General features: G+C 36.6%; 2 protein-coding genes across 2 annotated transcripts; one reads left to right on the top strand and one right to left on the bottom strand.

Moving 5' to 3' along the window:
* Nucleotides 1–796: 796 nt before the first annotated feature.
* On the bottom strand, nucleotides 797–10,250 carry LOC125804027 (uncharacterized). Its single transcript, XM_049483133.1, has 3 exons — nucleotides 9,648–10,250; nucleotides 7,493–8,702; nucleotides 797–6,370 (listed from the first exon to the last, which is right to left on the bottom strand). The coding sequence occupies exons 1-3, from the start codon at nucleotides 9,687–9,689 to the stop codon at nucleotides 837–839; spliced, it is 6,786 nt and encodes a 2,261-aa protein (XP_049339090.1). The 5' UTR covers nucleotides 9,690–10,250; the 3' UTR covers nucleotides 797–836.
* A 5,071-nt stretch (nucleotides 10,251–15,321) lies between these two features.
* LOC125804026 (uncharacterized) lies at nucleotides 15,322–16,880 on the top strand. Its single transcript, XM_049483132.1, has 3 exons — nucleotides 15,322–15,559; nucleotides 15,643–15,788; nucleotides 15,890–16,880. The coding sequence occupies exons 1-3, from the start codon at nucleotides 15,322–15,324 to the stop codon at nucleotides 16,613–16,615; spliced, it is 1,110 nt and encodes a 369-aa protein (XP_049339089.1). The 3' UTR covers nucleotides 16,616–16,880.
* The last annotated feature ends 3,244 nt before the right edge of the window (nucleotides 16,881–20,124 follow it).

The following is a 20,124-nucleotide window of genomic DNA, read 5'->3' as shown; positions in this document are numbered from 1 at the left end:
AATATACACATTTTGTGTGTTCAAGCAACCCTCTGCAAGTTTTAGGGCAAACTACATAATTAAAGTAATATTAAGTACCATATTTTTCGCACTATAAGGCGCACTTACAAATCCAGTGCTCCTTATGTATGAATTTTACCATTCAAGTATTAAGAAGCAGTGAAGCCACTCTGCTGAATACAGCATTATACAGGAGTTTCAGTTTAGTTATCCAGCAGTATTAGCATTAGGTGCTAACTGCGGTAAACTTTAGCTTTTTGCCCGTTCAGAGGCAAGTATATTGGCCTGTAGCCAGAGCCTTTACAATGTTAAAACAAGCTACATGAGATGAAGAGGTAGGTAATATCTCCCTGGTTTAATAGAACACGCAGGGTTCCTGGGGAAGTCTGGAAATCTAAGCTTACTGTAAAAAAAACAGAAGTGCTTTACTCACCCAAATAAACAGTTTTCAGGGGAGAATTGTGTGTAGAATAGCGTCCAGCACTTGTTTAACTTATCTGACTCTTCAGATTTTTTGCTGTTGTAAGAATTAGTTTTGTTTGGTTAGGTTAGTTGCTCTGAATTAGAAGGAAAACATGTTTTTTTACACTGTTTCTTACCAGTGTCACATAATGCACCTTATAATCCGGTGCACCTTAATATTTGTTGAAAGTGCGCCTTATAGTGCGAAAAATACAGTATGCTGTAAACCAGTTAATAGGGCACCTCAGCTCTAGCCTATACCCACTTCCCACAGGGGCCGTCCGGCTTTTTGTCATACCCCTGTCTCCCCCACCCCCCAGGTGGTGGACGAATCTTATGGGACTGCTCTCCATATACTAGTCATTACCTAACCTTTAATACGAGAAATTTAAGACAACACATTCATGATAGCTGAAATAAGTAGGCATTACAGAAACACATATACTCTCAATTGCAATGTCTTTAATATAGATATGATCAATTAAAGTGCCATTTTCAGTGGTTGCATCTTTCACAATTTGAGTGAAGCCATTATGCTGCATCATTTCACTCACTGTATTGGACACAAAAAGGTTTTCATTGAAGTCACCCATAATAATTTTTCCTCCTGCAAACGTGTCAATGACACTGATTACATTTGACAGCTTGTTAACAAATGCTTTTAAACTGTATGAAGGTGGTCTATACACAATTGCAGCTGTTGAGTTCAGGTGGGGAATAGTAAACTGCATGCACTCTATGTTCATACAGGGTAAATCAACAAAACTACAGTTGATCTGTGTTTTGTAATACACACCAACACCACCATGTTCTTTTTCTTTCAACTTAGCAAAGAGTTCCTCACTTTTGTCATATGAAACAGACCTTGGGCTGTTGCAGAATGAAAATCCACTTATTTGTAGATCATTTTCACTATGACTTGACTGTATCCATGTTTCTGTCATGCAAATAATATCAGCTTCCATATACCTTTTGTCTTGTTTTATGTCTTCCAGGTGACATGACAACCCTTGAACATTGTGCAGAAGTACTTTACATGATAATGATGACAGATGTGTTTCTCTAAGTGGCTCCACAAATGCGGGCATAGTTTGCATGAAACTTTCTATATCAGGTTTTGCATAAATAGCTGTTTCCTTGAAATCTTCTATAATGAGACCTTCCAGAGAAGTCACACGACTTAATGCCACATATGCTTGTCCAGGTGCAAATATCTTTTTAAGTGACACAACAGCTTTATCCACAGTTAGACCTTGTACTTTGTGAATAGTGCAAGCCCAAGATAATTTCAGGGGAAACTGTCGTCGTATGCCACCACTTCTTGAGACTCTCTCTTCTTCTGGTTCAATTGGTGTAGCCTTTTCCAGTCCTGGTTTTAAGGAAGGCCGTTTTGCTCGTAAGCCTCTACCAGCTCTTTCATTGTCAAATGTCACATATACTTTTGATGGGAAATCTTCTCCAGGATTAAAATGTATATCACTAACTGTACCAAAAGCACCATTCACAAGTCCATCTGAAACATCAATGTTTTTAAGGAGCATGACTCTTGCATTAACTGCAATGTGAAGTGATCGTGAAAGACATGTCTTGCAAACATTGCTGTGGTGGCCCTTTACTTTTTGAAAGTGTCCAGTTTTCGGGTCTCTCTCATAATCTTGTGCTCGAATAACTATAGTATCTTTGCATGTCTTGTGAAGCATTTCTCTATTGTGGTCATCAACTTCATTATTTGTGGCATAAATATGCAAATTGGAAGTCATGTGTTCTTCACCAGTTTCACACTGTTTCAGCATACTTATATCTTTTTCCAGCAATGGATGAGACTTCTGTCGTTTCCTTAATCGATTGAGCAACTGTGCGAATTCCACATCTTTCTGTCTCATTATCTGACTCAACTCAGCCAAAGCAAAATGGTCTTGCCACAGATTCATTCCCACATGATCAGCATATAAAGCTTTACCCTTAACTGGATTGAGCTGATAAAAGTCTCCAACTGCGATGATAGAAACCTTTCCAAAAGGTGAATAATCTCCAGTTTGTTTGATCTGCCTTAGTCTGCCATGAACATATGCAAGGAGTTTGTGATCAACCATTGAAATTTCATCAATAATTAATATATCCAGGTTTCCCAACTTTGTTCTCAGAGAATTAATTTTCTCATCTCCCAGTGGTTGATATGGTAGCTTTACATCTGTACCAATAGCTAAAGAAGTATGTATTGTTGCAGCATTAATGTTATAAGCACTTACACCAGTTGGAGCTGTCAGTAACACACGTGTGTCATCAGGATTATTTGATAAGCGAGATAGGATACGATGTGCTTCATAATGTATTGCTTTAATCAGCATAGATTTCCCTACACCTCCAGGGCCTGATATAAACACATGAAAGGGTTCTGGAGTGTCACCACGTGCCTTTTGTAAACACCAGTGTCGGATTTTATAAAATATCTGGGACTGTGTCTCATTCATTGAACGTAGTAGAGCCATGGCTTCTTCCTTTGGCATGTTATGAGAATTATCCTGTAATGAATAGATTTCCTTGGGAAAAAGGTCAGGTATAATGTCATTGTTTTCAGTTATTTCTGGAGTTTCCTTCTGTTTCTGCTCAATGCATTCTAAACGTTCACGCTCAGTCTCTGGACAAAGTTGTGCCCATGCATCTTCCATTGGACCATGTGCATCTAGGTCTTCCTGAGCTTTGTCTATGGAGTCACTCTCTTTTTCAAACATGGCCATATTTGTGTCTACTGTGACTTTCACTGAGACAAGTTCATTATCAGAATATTTCACAGACCCAGTTTCATAAAACTCTTGATATGTCTGGAAAGTGGATGGTTTTAGTTGTGATTTGAGGTAGTGAGGCAAAAACAACTCTAAAATGCTTTCATGATATTTCTCTGGATTTTTTGTTGGTGAGAAACGGGCATATCGAATCACAGCAGCTTCTGTTCGTGACCTTTTCTTGGCAAATCCTGATCCTTTCAAAAGTTTGATGCTGTCACTGGATGAATGTTCCGATTTAGACAATATTCTATATTCTGATGCAAACCTTGCCAAACACATTTCTTCAAATTCCTTGCTTTTAGGTCTGTTCTTATATCTGTCAGAAATGCTATACATCCAAATATTGTCACCGTCATCATCGCCGCACTGAGCTTTCCTCTGTATGACATTTAGTGGAAGACTCATTCTGATTGTGTCACCAGTTGGAACAAATTGCACTTTGGGAGATGCCTGTTTTAATTTCATATTCGTAAGACGATACACACTTTCTTGAGCTGAAACTTCACGATTATGCAAGAAAACACTGCCAAGTTTGCGCATAGCTTGTTTAGCATCAAGATTGCCTTGCTCTGACGCTTCTTTTTGTGCATGTGACAACAACAGCCCCATTTCTCTCTCTGCTTTTGATATGTATGAGATGATATAAACAATACAGGAATATGCATCGACTACAAACTGTATGTCTATATTTGCATTCCATGCTTTTAGAAGATCTGTGTTATACTGATTCACCCAAACATCACATGGTTTCCTCTTCAACACAACACTGGTTTTCTTGGTCATTGTTTGATATGCTGCTTCAAAGATTTCTTGATTTATATCAAGGGAAGCAAATAAAGAGTCAACAGAGTCAAATGTGGCCTCAGTATTTAATAAAGCATTTCTGACTCCTTTTAATATTGTACTTGCTAATTCTACTTCCATCGTCTTTGTGGATTTGCTAGCTTTTTCATTTTCATCATTATTTTCATTTTTATGTTCTTCAGTCTTACATCGTGTAATAAATGTTCTGTTACTTGGAGGACGTGGAAAGTTAAATCTGCATGTCGTTCCCTTTTTTTTGCATGTTTTTGAGTGTCTCTTGCTGTGCATCTGAACTTGTGACACTATGTCATGCATTTCTCTGTCCTCATCTGAAGGCAATTCACATGTGACATACTGATTAATAAACTGACAAACACGCACATCATCATCTCTGTCTATCTGTGGAGCATCTTTTACCCAGAAAAGACAATGAGTGTGAGGTGAACCACGATTCTGGAACTCAACTCTCATGAAAAAATCAGTGATCTCTCCAATTGGTTTGGCTTCAGACATGATGACATCTTTAAGGAAACAGTGAAATCGATGGTCAAACATTCTAGCAGCAGTCACAGGGTTACTTTTCAGCAGGTGACATCTCTCTGACCAATCAAGCTCATCAGCTGATACATGTTTTCCTTCTTGTTTCAGGATTGTTTGCATGAGTTCTGGCCACCGGAGGTCAGCAGAGGAAAACGAAGCAAACCAGGTTGGAATTCCTAGTTGTCTGACCATTGCAAACAAATCTTTCTGCACGCTTTGCCAGAACACTGGAGTACCTCTGATAGGTTTTAAGAATTTATAGCCTTCATCAAAATGTAAAATGCGTCGTAAGGATTCATGGTTTGTCAACATTTCTGAAGTAACTTCTGATTTCTGTGTGGAATGTCCTTTTCTCAATGCGATTGATACATTTGATACAACCTGATTTAGTTCTGACAAATACTGGCCATAAAAGATAAAGTCCAAGTTTTTAGCAAATCTTCCATCTGCATTGAGTATTCTTGAGTTTAAATATTGACATAATGTCAGCCTTTCTGGTCTTGTCTCATGAAAAGTACCTGTGCCTTTAGGGAACAGAACTGGGAAGCATTTGGCCTCGTTTGACTCATCAGTTAATAGCCTGACTGGATTATTTCCTTCTGCAGGTGAGACAGACATGATTCCATCAAAATGCTGATCCAGAACCTCTTGTGCTACATCAACAGGTTGTAAACAAGTATCCATAAACATGCCATGCTGTTGTCGGTCAAGAAGAGTTTCATCAATGTTCTCATCCTCATTGGTATGCTCAGTGTGTTCCTCATTACCAGCTTGTTCACTTTGGTCATCACACTCATCTGCTTCTGCAGTGTTGCTCAGTGGATTAATCCAATCGTTGTTGAATTTAACATCACTGTAGAATTTGTTATGGTTTTTGAGGTACATCAGTGCATTTTGAATTTTCTCTGGGTGGACAAATTCATACTTATAATGCCCCTTGTATGTCAACTTTCTTTTCAATTTCACACGGATCATGAGATCAGCATTTTCTGATCTTGGTAAAAGCTCAGCTGCATCAGCTACATTTGATGGCACACAGGTTATTGGGCCTACGACAGAGCTCTGTGATCCTTTTGGCAGTGGCACAATCTTCATGAATGGTATATGCATTGCAATCAAATGACATTCCAATGAATTTAATGTTTGCAATTCATGAGGGACTGGATCCAATGAAAGATTATTCACAACACTCTGTTCTGGCATTTTTGCATTACAAATCTTTCTGTGACAAGTATAACAAACCCAAAGAGAACCAGCTGGACCAATTTTAATTGCACAATGTACATCACAGCTCTCATTGCAAATATGCAAATAATCCTCAGTGACACACCTTTCCGCTATACATGCAACTGCTGGATCTTTTTTCAAATATTCATGTTTTCGACATCGTATGACTTGGTGTTTGAACAGAGCTCTGTGACAAACCGCACACACGTATTCTGGACCTGTGCTTATTTTGTTTTTGAACTGTTCAATTACATACTCAATGTCTTTTCTTTTGTTTTTATTTGTGTGTCTTCTCTCCATGTTTTTGTTTTTCACAACCTGAGCAAATGAGCTGTCTGTTTTGTATTTTAAAATGGAAATCTGCTTTACATGCTCTCTGTGTTCCTCATCTGTTCTATATTTCATAACACTGTTCGTTTTTACAATTTCTCTGTGTTCCTCATCTGTTCTATATTTCATAACACTGTTTGTTTTTACACTTTCTCTGTGTTCCTCATCCGTTTTATACCTCAGCACACTGGAACGTTTTTCATGTTCCCTACGTTCCTCGTCTGTATTGTATTTGATTATACGTGAAGCTTTTTTATATTCTCTGTATTCGTGATCTGTGGCATATTTACGTTTACTTGTTTTTTTAAGGTGATTCCTGTAATCTTCATTTTCAGAATATTTTTTGACACTTTCAGATTTTTTGTATTGCCTGTATTGGTCACTGCATGAATATTGCTCAACTGCTCTTTTTTTAACACAATTCCGAAAATCCTCATTTTCATGGTACTTTGTCAGAATTTTTCTAACTTTGTCCTCTTTGTTTTGTTCATTTGTTTCATACTGTCTTTTCATACTTTGAAGTTTGCGATGGCTTGATGCAGTTTCAGGTTGTAGGTTCCTGCAGAACGCTGAACACAGTCCAGAACACACACCATCTCTTACTTTCATGCAAATTACCACTTCATAATGGGACTGATTGCAGTGTTTCAAATAAATTCCAGACTGTTGATGGCTGCGAGCACCTGAGTCGTAGTGCGTACTGTACTTCAACCACTTACTGTTAGTGTATGTGAAAATATCTACTTCAAGTAGATCTGCAGCAGCTTGAATTTCAACCTCTGTGGCCCATGTTCCAGTATATTTTATTCTGCTGCTACTGATATAATCAGAAAGAGAGCTGTACCCTTGCCTGAGATTATTAACATACTGAGCCTCATTTTTTTCCATGTGTCTCACAACAGCACGTCTGATTTTTAAGTGCTCCGTTTCACTCCCACTGATTGAAAACGCCAGACATCGGAAGAAGCAGTTCCCGTCACCTGTTATCCTCTGCGTTTCACAAGGTTCTCCTACTGAAACCAGTTCACTCAGTTGTTTCTGTGGGGATTCACTGTACACAACATTGAGTTTCAGACACAGGTTTTTTTGTTGCTGCACTGTTATTGGACCATACTGAAAGCTTTCGCTTGGAGTCTCGCTCATAAACATGACATCAGAGTCACTTGTGAGAACCTGATTGGCTGAACTAGTCACATGTTTAGCTTTTGTTTCGGCTGTAACTTTCGGTCTAGTATTTAAGCTCAAACTACGTGCAATTGTGCACACATCACGTTTAGCTTTTACAGCTTCACTATACAGCAGGGTGTTGCTTGAAAACTCGCTTTTCACAGTGTCTGTTTTACCTGCAGTACTTTTCAGCTTGTTCAGGTTTAGATCCTCAGTTACCTGCGTGTGTGATTCAGAAGTCTGCTGCCCCATGTCATTTGGAACCACTACAACTCCAGTTGCTTCAAACTGCTGACCTTCTGCTTGCAATGACAAACCCAGGATTGTAATGTGATCTAGAACAGATTCCAAGTTAGCATGACAGGCTAGTAAACTTGTACCTGTACCATCCAGTGCACCGTGTGTGTTTCGTGCATGCGAGTCAATTATGGCATACCAAGAATCTTGTTTGATGATAGCACATGTATTCACTTTTATTGTAAATAGACAAGCATCAAACTGAGATAGCACTCTTACAATAGCTTCATCATGTGACATGTAGACATTCTCCATTTCTCCATAATCAGTAACACCAAACAGTCCAACAAACATGTCATCACTGCAATTCAGTGCAAACCTGTGACCATTAAGTGTGTACTCCGTGGGCAAGTCTCTAATAAACAAGTAACCTGAATCATCATGAATCCTGCCTGCATCTCTTATGCTGCTATACAGTTTGTCGCCATTCAGGAGGACATTATCCACATCTGTTGCAGTCCAGGTTAACACATTCTTCAACTTAGACATCAGTATGGCTGTAACACTATTAGCAACACATTGCTTGTTACTGTTCCTACCAAACTGTGGATGCTGCTGGTTGAAGGAGCCACTCACGGTCAATCTCTGGGGACTCAGAACACACACAGATGAAGATGTCTGGATTATACCAACATTTTCAGGACATTTTGAGCCAGAGGCAGGTTTATCAGAGTTTTTTGGCAGAGTTAGCTTGTAAGATTTTGAGCCAGAGGCAGTTTGATACGCATTTTCAGCCAGAGGCAGTTTGACAGGGTTTTTGCATTGTATTTGGTGCAGCTTCTCAATGGGAGAAGGCAAGTTTTGGACCTTTTTTTCATGGGCAAAAGGCATAAGCCCGTCAGTCAGAGCCTTTTGGGTATGGGGATGAGGCCTAACCCCGTCAGTCACTGATGAGTCACTTTTAACAGTGGCCTCCAAAACTGGTGAGCTGTGGTTCACAGGAACAGAGTCAGTCAGGACCTTTTTGTCAAGGGGTAAAGGCATAACCCTGTCAGTCGGAACCACAGCCATGCCAGCAGCTCGACCACGCTGGACCGCCATCCTCTCCTTCGCCGCCGACGAGCGCCGTGAAGCCTTGGTACGGGGCATCTAGGGGAGAAAAACATTGTATTTTACTGAGCGTCAAATAATAGCAATATGCAAAAATAGTTACTTTCATTTGTATTCAACATATCCACAAAAAAGGGTAATTTTTCCATTTCAAGACCTCAATACATTAAAAACTGTGTCAATTAAACCTTTTTCAAACAACAGCAAATCAACCTACTACAAAATGCATCTGCATGTTTTCAAAACCATTAGAAACAAAACATTACAAAATAATTCTGCAGTGTAGTCACTTCAGCAATGTTAAAGTCTATATTCATATACAGAGAGGACAATTTTACAAGCTGGTCAGCTGTAAATTAATGACACCTTCAGCCTCAAATAAATTAATTGTAAAATCTGGTAAATACATGAAGCATATCATACAGTATGCATATTGAATATCTAAAGCAGTACCACTTATGGGGTCACCTAGAAAAAAATACCAAACAGTAGTTTTACATATGTTTTACCAGACTACAATATTGTTAGTACATATTAACTTTGCATATAAGCTGAATCATTCTGTTTATTAGCTTAACTATTTGAGTGTGTGTGTGTGTCTTCTGAGTTGTTTCTGCAGCCTTCTCTCCAAGTCTTCTTGCTTCTTCCATTGCAGCACAGCAGCTGAAGTCAATGAGCCAGTCATCATGTGTTTTATGATTTTGCAATACCAGCTACTTGTTATTCCCTTGAGCATCAGTTTTACGTGTAATTTCTGCTGAAACCCTACACTACACTAGAGTTTAAACAATCAGCACTGCAAAAAATACTCAATCATTTGTTTTGAAAATGCATTGCACAAATAAAGCTTTGTCAATTTCCACAAGATGATGTTGTAAGTGTCATCCTGTGAAGATAAGGTATTAATCCTCTGCATAAAGCTACACAGCTACAGTAGTCATTTAGATCATCAAAGTAAAATACTTCACTTCACATAAAACATACCTTCAACTGAGGAAGCAATAGAAGTGTCGATCCACAAGTCATTCCCAGAAAACAAATACACAAAGACAGGGGACAAAAATGTTAATTATTGTCAGATTATTTACAAATATATTTTTTTAAAATAACCAAGCACTCACATTTGAATAGGAATTATAATGCCATATACCCGTTTTCTGAAACAGTGGAAAACATTTATATACAAACTATCCTTAGTTTAAGTATCTTAAAAATTTGCCTTTAGTACAAGCTAGAATGATTAAATAATTTTGTAAAACAAATACTAAATTTGAATCTTCTAGTATATTCATATCTTATACAATTAAATAAAGCACCCATAATATTGACTATAATCAGTGTTGGGAAAGTTACTTTTAAAATGCATTCTGCTTCCGAATACAACTACAGAACAGGCTAAATAAAATAAAGAATTCAGAAGCATGTATGATGCAGCTGTTTTTCCTCTTTTATTGGCATATTGCATTTTGATAACTACAGCAATATTTGACAATGTTCATTCCCCCTCACTTGTATTGAAATAATAAATGCTGCAAATTACATTTTCAGCATAGTCACCACAATGTGCATATGCTAACCTTCAGATTTCCCATGCACCCTGTACATCTCCACAAATGTGTGGAGATGTGTTGCTTACGTAACGTATTCGAGGCCAATGACTTTCTCAAAACTAAACAGCTTTACAGAAGCTTTAGAGCAGTCCAGTCCAGGATGGGCTTTAAGCCGCATTTCTGTTCTTCTTGAGTGCATTAAACAATTGGAAACCCCTTACCATTATCGGCCTGAGTATTACAAATGCGTAAATGACAATTGATAATAAAAGTAATAAGTAAGCAATTAAAAAAAAATGGGATATAATCCCTAATAACTCTAAACTGTTTGCTGATATATTGATTCAGGCTTTCCAAACATCCTTCCGAAAGCATGTTTGAATATGGGTCTTTTTCTGGCAGTTTTACGTTAAAATATACACTAGGGTAGCACAGTTTGACAGGGTAGCAAAGCTCAGATGGAAGCCTAGTTCAAATCGTTCAAGTCGTGGTTTTATTCTCTTAGTTTTTTTCATAATAGCAATTAATGTTCTCATTTTAAAAATATCTATTAAGGTAGCCTACATATTCTACTTATTTCCTGTGATATATATTATTTAACAAATACTAATTGACAACATTTGTATAGGCCTAGAAACACAAGTTGTAGAGGGTAAATTATACATTTTCTTTATGCACAGTGCCTGGCCTTGTTACCTCCAGGAGAGTAATTAGGTGATTCAAAACACCTGCTTATTATTATAAGTCTCTATATTTTTACTTCTCTTAAAACAAAAATAATGAATATATTAATTAAAAGGCACATTCTTGCTTACTGTACCTATGGATACATTTGTTTCGCTGGGTAAAACAATGGAAATATGCCCTCAAAGGTCCTTATGGTGTGGGTGTTTACGTTAGTCATTTTAGAGTACCACTCGGCATTTTGGTGCAAATAGCACAGTGGGTTTAAATAAAAATAAATAAATACACTAATTCATGAGTGTTCACAGCACATTATCTTTACTCAAGGGATGCTTTGTTCAAATAATTGACATACATATTTCCAAGAGTGCAAAATACATTTTAGCTAAAGAGCACTTTTTACTACACTGAATTCATGTTCGCCAAATAAAGCTAAATGTTAGACATACATTGAATATGGGCAATTTTTGCACATTTTTAAAATACATTTGATTACTGCATTAGATTATCTTCCCTGAGCGCACATGGGTAAAAGTTAAATGACTCAATAAATATAATAAACGCAAACATTAAAAAATAATAAGGTGCATGATCAAAACACTTGACATCTTAAATCATCGTGCAAGAATATTAATGTATTTTACCAGCTTTCTGAATGCTACCCGTTTATCTTCTGCACTTTGCCGCATCACCAAAAACTAAACTACCAACTACAGGTCTATTTATTATATTTTATTTTTTTGTTTTTTTTTATTTTTTTCCTGACACGTGTGTACTTGTGTATGTCTGTATATAACATGCTTGAAACAGTCAATTTTCCCCTAAGGGAATAAATATTTTATGTTATATTCTCTTTTATTATCTTATTTTATTAACACTCTATTCAAATCTAAGTTAAACTTGGAACATTTTTCTTGTCGTTTTGTTCAAAGCGTTTGTACATCGTTTTGCCTCAACATGCCTTTTGACTTTTAAAATCCTCCATCTACAGGCGGCCGCATGTGAGCATTTAAGGTGGAACTGAACTCTAGACGCTGCTGAAGCGAACTTGAGCCTCGTTATAAAACTAGCTATATAATACGACCTCACTACGCCCAAATACAAACAACCCAACTTCACGGACTGTTAAGAGAAGTAAAAATCGCTATTACATGACATTCACCTCCCTATACAACAATAAAATACACAAATTTATCACATTATCATCAGAGCTCAGAACAATTGGTCTTACCTGCAGAAACGCAATTTAGAAAGGCCGAACGTCCGCTGCTGACAGGAAATGACTTGCTGATCAGCGCTATTTCAAAATAAAAGCCCGGACAGTGAAGCTGTTAACTACGTACGTAAAAAACTTAAATATTAATGATCAGTGGAAAACATTTGATAATTTTATTCCCAACAATAAAATAATAATGAATTATTAAAAAGAAACAATCTTGGCATGAAATGACTTACTAATTAGCCCAAGGTGCTGCCACAAATCATTAGAAATGTTTTTTTGCTTATATCTCCCAAACAAAACTTTATCCTAAAAATCACATAAAACATGCACTAAAATTCATAGAATTTTAAGTTCAGTCATGAACAAAAATGTTCACCTACACACAATGGAGCAGCTATGTCATGTGCAAACTATTCAAATGAATTCTTCTAAAAAAAAATAAGTTACTAATAATATAAAGTTATTATTATATTATATTATAAATATTATTAACTCAATAAATATACAACTCAAATTAGTCATTTCTGTCATTAAAACAATTACAAAACATCGTATGGAGCCCAAACTATAGTAAGACTTTCCAACGCCATATAATGAGCATAAACCAATTTGGCCATATAACAGCTGTACAAGTATCAACGCTTAAGGCCTCATAAAGTTCTCATGACATATAAATAACTGTTTCTCAGAGACTATAAGGCCATGCGGCTGATTTTTTTGCATGCTTTATCTCTAAGAGTGAATTTCTAATAACAACGTAGGCTATACAGCAAATAGAGTACCTGCCATTTGCCAATCAAATTTCAGTATTCATATGAAGTGGTTAACATTGACCAATCTTCATGAAATTTAAATAGTATTTATATGACAACCATTTGTGATCGCCCTTAAATAAAACATTTTAATAAAGATTTCACTTCAAGGGGGCAGTATTGTAAAACGTGTGCAAACATTCATAGTGGACCTTGCAGGTACATAATATTACTTATACTCAACCAAGATATTCTTTTATTGTGTGCCATAATATATTTAACAAAATATGCCATAATGACAGAATCAAAATACTGTATTGGCCAAGTATGCTAACACCTACAAAGACCAAATCATAAGACTAGACTAATCGACTAATAATGGAGGATAAGTTTATGTAATCCAACCACTATAATTATCCTAATTACCCTAATTAGTAGATGCTAAAGGACATCAGCAAAGCTATTTTTTACAGCCATTTTTGGCTGTAACTTTGGGTCTGAATAACACAGAGACATTTTTTGTAAATGCTTAGTAGACCTGAGTTGTACCATGAGTGCTTGAATCCGCAATTGCCACTTGCGCCTTTATTTAATCTTAATAGAGGATAGACAGGTTTTATTTATTGTGTACATAGCATAAACCCATACTAGCACTAAATCAGGAAACACTCTTTAGTAGGAAAGGACTAGTTAACTATCAATATATGGATACTATCAAGATATGGATCTTATTATGTTTTAAAAGCATGGGCATGTTTTTTTTTTTTGTTTGTTTTTTGCCTGCTACCTAAATTGTACATTGTTTCAAATAAACCCATAGTTAAAGTAAATTATGGCACTTGGGTCTGATGCTTTAATTATGATATATATATATATATATATATATATATATATATATATATATATATATATATATATATATATATATATATATATAGATTTGGCTTGCAGTTTGATATGTCAGATACCTGATGTTAAGCGGGTTTGACAATGAAAGAATTAATAAATAAATGAATGAATTATGGTTTTGGCTACTTCAAATTATTATTGTGACATCAAACCTATACCACAATTTCTGGCATTACATGTGAAAAGTGTATAGAAAAAAAGGCATAGATGCAAACGTCATGTAGCCGTTACAATTTTCATTCGTAATGCTTAGGGCGCAAAATCTGACAAATTACACAAATCAGCAAACTAACAATGCCTTTATTTTTCAAGACAAAATACAACAAAATAGGGCTCAATCACAACACATAAAAACTTCAAAACCAGATTAAAATATTATAACATATTAAAAACTACATCAGGCTAACAAATAACTGTAATTATCGTGACTAATAGTCAAATTTAACATTATCAAATAAAAAAAATGTACAACAAAACAAAAAATAATAATATTATTAATAACTCCGTGGCTAAGGAGATGGTCAGGTGCACTTTTTCACTGAAGACCCGAGAAGGCATACTACTTTAACTCTGGACCTTTTGGATGTGTTCCTCGCAGAGCTGGAGCTCAAGTTCCGTTGTGCCCTCTGAAATGTGGCAGCTGCTCATCTCCGGGTCCGTAGTAGTGGATGAGCTGACACTAAACACCTTGGCTTCAACTAGGCTCACCTGTACGCAGAGAGAATATGGCAAACAGAAATCAATTGTCAGTGTGGCAAAGAAAATTGTTTAAAGTAAACTTGGCAATACATACAGTGTGTAGAGTATTTACCGTTTTGCCAACAGGCATCGCGCTGTCTTAGCTCAGGCTTGTTTTTTCATGGGCCGGGGGATGTCTTGTGGCGAACGACAGAATGGTCACGGTCACGTCTGTTGTTTAGAACAATACCGAGATCCCATGTGCCCTTTAAACATGAACAATAAACAAACTCATTAGGACGGCGTAAACATCGCTACATTTCTGTATGAGAACAACCCTCACTTAGGGGTTTCTTCACGTTTGTTAAGAGCAAAGGGGTCCCGTTCTTTTCAGCCTTTAGAAACCACTGCCTTTTACCGGGGCTGAATATGACGGAGTGGTGGAACTACTCCCGGTCGGTCGGGAACATTGCATCAAACAAATCTGTGCTAATCGCAGAAAACGTAATTTTATAAACCTGGTGGATAAACCAAGATAGTGTCTCAATCTCTGTCTTAAGCTGTTTGCTGGGCCATCTTTTGCCTGGAAGAAGCATCCTCAGATAACGACAGTGCGCTCCTTCTATCTAGGCAGCGCATAACAGTATGAAGGTACACTTTTAACCTTAGTTTGGACATGCCCAGGCTTATCAACAGTACCTTGTCTAGATTTGCTAAAGAAAAAACGTTGTCTGGACATGACAACGATAAGTCTGGGCATGTCTAAACGAATGTTATAAGTGTAGCTGCAGGGCGCTTACTCCATACTGCCACACGCTGTCTAGATAGAAGGACCCAGGACGCTTCTTTCCTCAAAGCAAAATATGGCAAGTCCGACAAAACAGCCCAAGATCGAGACTGAGACGCTATCTGGATTCATCCACCAGGTTTCCCCGATTAAATTTTCTGCAACCAGCTCCGAGTTCTTTAATGCAGTGATCCAGACCGACCGGGAGGAATTCCACGACGCCGTCGTATTCAGCCCGGGTAAAAGGCAGAGGTTTCTGCAAGCGCAACAGAACGGGACCCCTTTGCGCTTAACAAACGTCAGGAAAACCCTAAGTGAGTGATGTTCTCATACAGAAATATATCGCTGTTTATCTATGCAACGTCCTAATATATTTGTTTGTTTATTTGTTGTCCAGGTTTGAAGGGAACATCGGACTACGACGTCCTGCTAAACTACAAAACAGACGTGACGGTGACCACTGTGCCGTTCGCCGCAAGACATCCCCCCGCGGATGAAAAAACAACCCTGCGTGAAGTTAGTGCGATGCCTGCTGGGAAAACGGTAAATACTCTATACACTCCATGTATTGCTAGTAATCTTTGAACATTTTTTTTGCCACACTGACAGTTCATTTCGGTTGCCCTTATTATCTCTGCCTACAGGTCAGCCTAGTTGAATGCAAGGTGTTCAGTGTCAGCCCATCCTCTTCTACAGTGAAGGTACGAGGTACAGACCGGGAGGTGAGGAGCTGCCGCATTTCGGACGGCACAGCGGAACTTCAGCTGCAGCTCTGGGAGAAGCATATTGAGAAGGTACAGAATTTGAAGTCCTACGCCTTCTCTCGCCTGTCTACGCGGGTCTTCAACGGGAAAGTCCAACTCACCACCACATTAGCCACTGAGTGCACAGTTGTGGCAGACCTTCCGGTGTCCGAGGCGTCCGGTAGCTCCGAGGATGCCCAGCTGATGTCAGTAGCTGGAGCTATTCTAGCACTGGAAATCAGAGCTACCATGAAGTGCCCACAGTGCGGCAGTAGACAGGACACTTTTAAAGACTCTACCAAGTTCCACCGGTGTCAGAACTGCCGCATGATGCAGAAGGGGAATATGTTTCTCAGGCTGCTCTCGGGAACAATTAAGGTCGCAGGGCAGCAGGAGCGGCATACGCTGTCTGTCAGCAATCGGGCACTGGAAGCTTATATCAAGCGCTACAACCTCCAGAGCTTGCTAAACGTAGAGGAAATCGAGGAGCACTTCCTTGAACAATCTCAGATCTCAGTGTCGTTTGACAATGAGCTTCGGGTGATTGAGTTGCTACAGCCTGACACAGAGGCTCTCTGCGCAGCAGAGGAAGAGGCCACGGCCGGTGAGTTTAGCAGCGCGGAGTAAAGCAGCGCGGAGCAAAGCTGTGCAGTACAAGACCAGAACTCGCTAACGGAAATGTGAGTACATGTAAATAGTTTTATAGTGTTTATAGTTTATGGTTGGTGTTTATAAGTACAGTTTGAATTTTATTATAGTATTTATTATTTTCCATTCTTCTTATTATTTAATTAGACCAGTTAGTTTCTGTTTGCAAATGTTTGTTTTAAATGTACTTTAAGATTAATAATATAAATAATTAATACTTAGTTGTTGTTGTTGTTTTTGTTGTTTTTGGTTAAGTTAAAATGTTAAGTTTGACTATTAATCGGTTGACGATACTTACAGTTATTTGATAGCCTTTCGTTATTACTAATATGTTCTAATATTTTGATCTGGTTTAAAGTTTATATGTCTGATTTGTGATTAAACCGTTTTTTTATGGTATTCTGTCTTTAATAATAAAAGCTTCGTTCATGTACTTATTTGTCTAATTTGTCTGATTGTTTAGCCCTAAGCATTATAAAGGTAAAATCGCTCCATGGTGTTTGGGTTTGAAACTTACTGAATTTATTTAATTTAATTTAATTTAATTTAATTTAATTTAATGTAATTGCATGTTTAATTATCCAAAGATAATTTAAAAAATCCTAACAAGCAGTGTGAATCTTTCATTACTAACTCCATTGCTAATTACTCAATAAAAATGAGGTCAGTGCTGTTCCCCAAACAGGTAATTAGGATATTAGGATAATTCACTAGTTTTACATATAAAATACATATTCAAATTTGTTTCCCTATTTTTTTTTACTTTTAAAACACACTAAACATTAAAACATAACATTGCAATTTTGTTTTAGTTTTAGTTTTTGCAGGGGTGGTTGCAAATACGTGAGATTAACCATTTCATATAATATGTTCATTTCATTAACCAAGGCAAGCAGAAGAAGTAAAAAAAAAAAACAACTTTTAACAATTTTTCCTAAATCTTCAAACTAAAAAACATGTCAGTTTAACCCGTAACATAACAGGAGGGTAAATGGCTACAAATGCACAATACTGCATTTGTTTTCTTATTGTGGCCAAAATACCCTGTGTGTTTGTATGTTTTTGTTGGATTTTACCTTGCTATTTTGCGTGTATTTGTTATCTACTCAAGAATTAAAGTATCTCATAGTAAATGTACATGTACAACCAAGTTTAAGATGTGTACAATTTTAAAAGAATTGTTAAAAGAATGGTTTATTAAAACTGAGAAAATTATTAGGTTAACAGATTATTTATTAAAACTTGGGGAATAATTTATTAAATGAACAAAACAATTTATTAAAACGCAGGGAATTATTTATGAAATTAAGAGAACAATTTATTAAAACGTAGGGAATTATTTATTAAATTAAGAGGACTATTTATAGAAACTGAGGAAATTATTTATTAAATTAAGAGAACGATTTATTGGAATTACTTATGAAAAAAACATATTTTTAAAACTTAAAACAGAACTATTTATAAAAACTGACTGAATTATTTATTAAATTAACAGTGCTATTTATTAATAGTGAAGGATATTTAGGTAGAATTTATCTGTGAAAGCAGCTGGAGTCATTTCAAAAACAGTTTAAACCAAGAGTAAAATAGTATTTTTGTTATGATTTAAAGTGCTTATATTAAGTGAGTAACACTAGGACTAAGTGCAATTAATCTGTGATAACAGATTCATTTCAATACATGTCTAAACATAAAGTAAAATAACAATTGTTATAATGGAAAGGGCCTTTATTTTGATATCTTGACATAATGTGACACCTATAAGGAATCTACTATCAGGACTAAGTGCAATTGACCTTTATTGACTTTTATTCTGTGTATCTCCACACGCTATTGCTGTAATCTTTCCTGTATGCGCGATCTAGGAAACTAGGGCTAGTTTGACCAAGCATTTGGAAGTGGAGACTGGTTTGCCCGCAGTCAGAAAAGGTAAAAGAGCGCTAGAGCTGCTCTCACCATCTAACCAATTAGTTTGAATAGGTGGGAGTTGTGCCCGCCCACTGAGTTTGATGATTGATGTTGACAGATTTAATTATTTCATAGTGCAACGGCCCATGAAATAATTAAATACATATTTAAATAATTTTAAACATTTTAAGTTAAACATGTAATGATATATATATATATATATATATATATATATATATATATATATATATATATATATATATATATATATATTCCACAATAAACTAATAAAAAAAATGTTACATTAAATTATTTATGCTTCGTTTTCATATTTAAATAAATACATTATTTAATTAATTAAATCAAATTTTTTATATTTATTTAACGTTTAATCAACCATTTCTTTATTCATTTATGGTCATATGGTCAAATAGCCATCCATATTATAAAAACTGTGGGAATTATTTATTAAATAAAAATATATATCGGAGCTCAGGGAATTATTTATTAAATTATCAAAACAATTTATTAAAACAAAGGGAATTATTTACTACATTAAGGAAAGTAATGTCTCACCCCTGCCAGGCCCCTCCATTATCCGCTGTAGCAGCAGACAGCTGAAGGGCTCGCCTGCGTCAGCAGGCTGCAGAGATGTTCGGCAGCGGTGAGCCATTACTTTCTTTAGTGTAGTAAATAATGAATATGCCTTAATAAAAAAAAAAAATAAAAAAAAATATATATTTCTCCGCCATCTTGTCTTTTTTCTGAAGCAGCTGGAGAAGCGAGTCGCAATGCATGGTGGGATACAGTACACCACGAAGATAGCTCTCCATGCACACTCCAGAAATAGGAGCGCAGTAGTACACCATCAGGGTAGGCAGATTGAGTACTGAAGTAATATGTAGTATGCCATTCAGAATACACCAAGAAATGGCTGTAACTTGTAACTTCTCCAACACCTGCAATATATCTTTTGGTGGATTTTTTGTTCCACGCATGTTCGTGTCCACACAAGTTGATTTTTGCTGTTGACGAGTTGGGAGCGACAATAGACTCTAGATAAGGTCATTGAAGCAAAACATGGGGTGAGTTATCAGCTTTATGGAATTGTTTTTAATTGCTCTCTGTCTCGAACATGTACATATGCGTTTTAGATAATCAAATACATGGTGTGGTTATGAAAATATTGGTTTGTGGTGAGCTCTGGGGGAAGAGAAATCACGCAACCCCATCATTTGACGCAAAATCAATCAGACTTTACCTTGACTGCAAGGCACATTGAGAGTGACCCTTATGTTCACTGTGCCTGAGCATTTACAACAAACAGGAATTGAACAACAACAACAACAAAATAATCCTTCAACAAACCAAAACAGAGCAAACCTAATAAACATTAAAAGAAAATACTATTAAGTGATGAAAAATTAATGTTTGATAAGAATTTAAAATAAAAGGACAGATAAAAGGGTAATATAAAAAAGGTTAAATTCATTAAAAGTAACCAAGATTAAGTTAAATCTACCTATTACCTTATCAATACACGTCCTATTGGACATTTAACATAGACAAAAAGCCTACTG

Source organism: Astyanax mexicanus, chromosome 8, assembly GCF_023375975.1.
Source record: "Astyanax mexicanus isolate ESR-SI-001 chromosome 8, AstMex3_surface, whole genome shotgun sequence".
NCBI classification, from domain to species: Eukaryota; Metazoa; Chordata; class Actinopteri; order Characiformes; family Acestrorhamphidae; genus Astyanax; species Astyanax mexicanus.
This window is presented reverse-complemented; position numbering and strand designations above follow the sequence as displayed.

Bases quoted from the DNA above. Each gene is read 5' to 3' on its own strand.
- LOC125804027 (XM_049483133.1), bottom strand. From the start codon at position 9,689: ATGACTTGTGGATCGACACTTCTATTGCTTCCTCAGTTGAAG. The intron at 8,703-9,647 runs GTATGTTTTATG...TTTCTCCCCTAG, and splicing joins TATTGCTTCCTCAGTTGAAG to ATGCCCCGTACCAAGGCTTC. The intron at 6,371-7,492 runs GTAAAACAGACA...AATACAATACAG, and splicing joins CAAGCTGAAAAGTACTGCAG to ACGAGGAACGTAGGGAACAT.
- LOC125804026 (XM_049483132.1), top strand. From the start codon at position 15,322: ATGGCAAGTCCGACAAAACAGCCCAAGATCGAGACTGAGACGCTATCT. The intron at 15,560-15,642 runs GTGAGTGATGTT...TTTGTTGTCCAG, and splicing joins AAACGTCAGGAAAACCCTAA to GTTTGAAGGGAACATCGGAC. The intron at 15,789-15,889 runs GTAAATACTCTA...CTCTGCCTACAG, and splicing joins CGATGCCTGCTGGGAAAACG to GTCAGCCTAGTTGAATGCAA.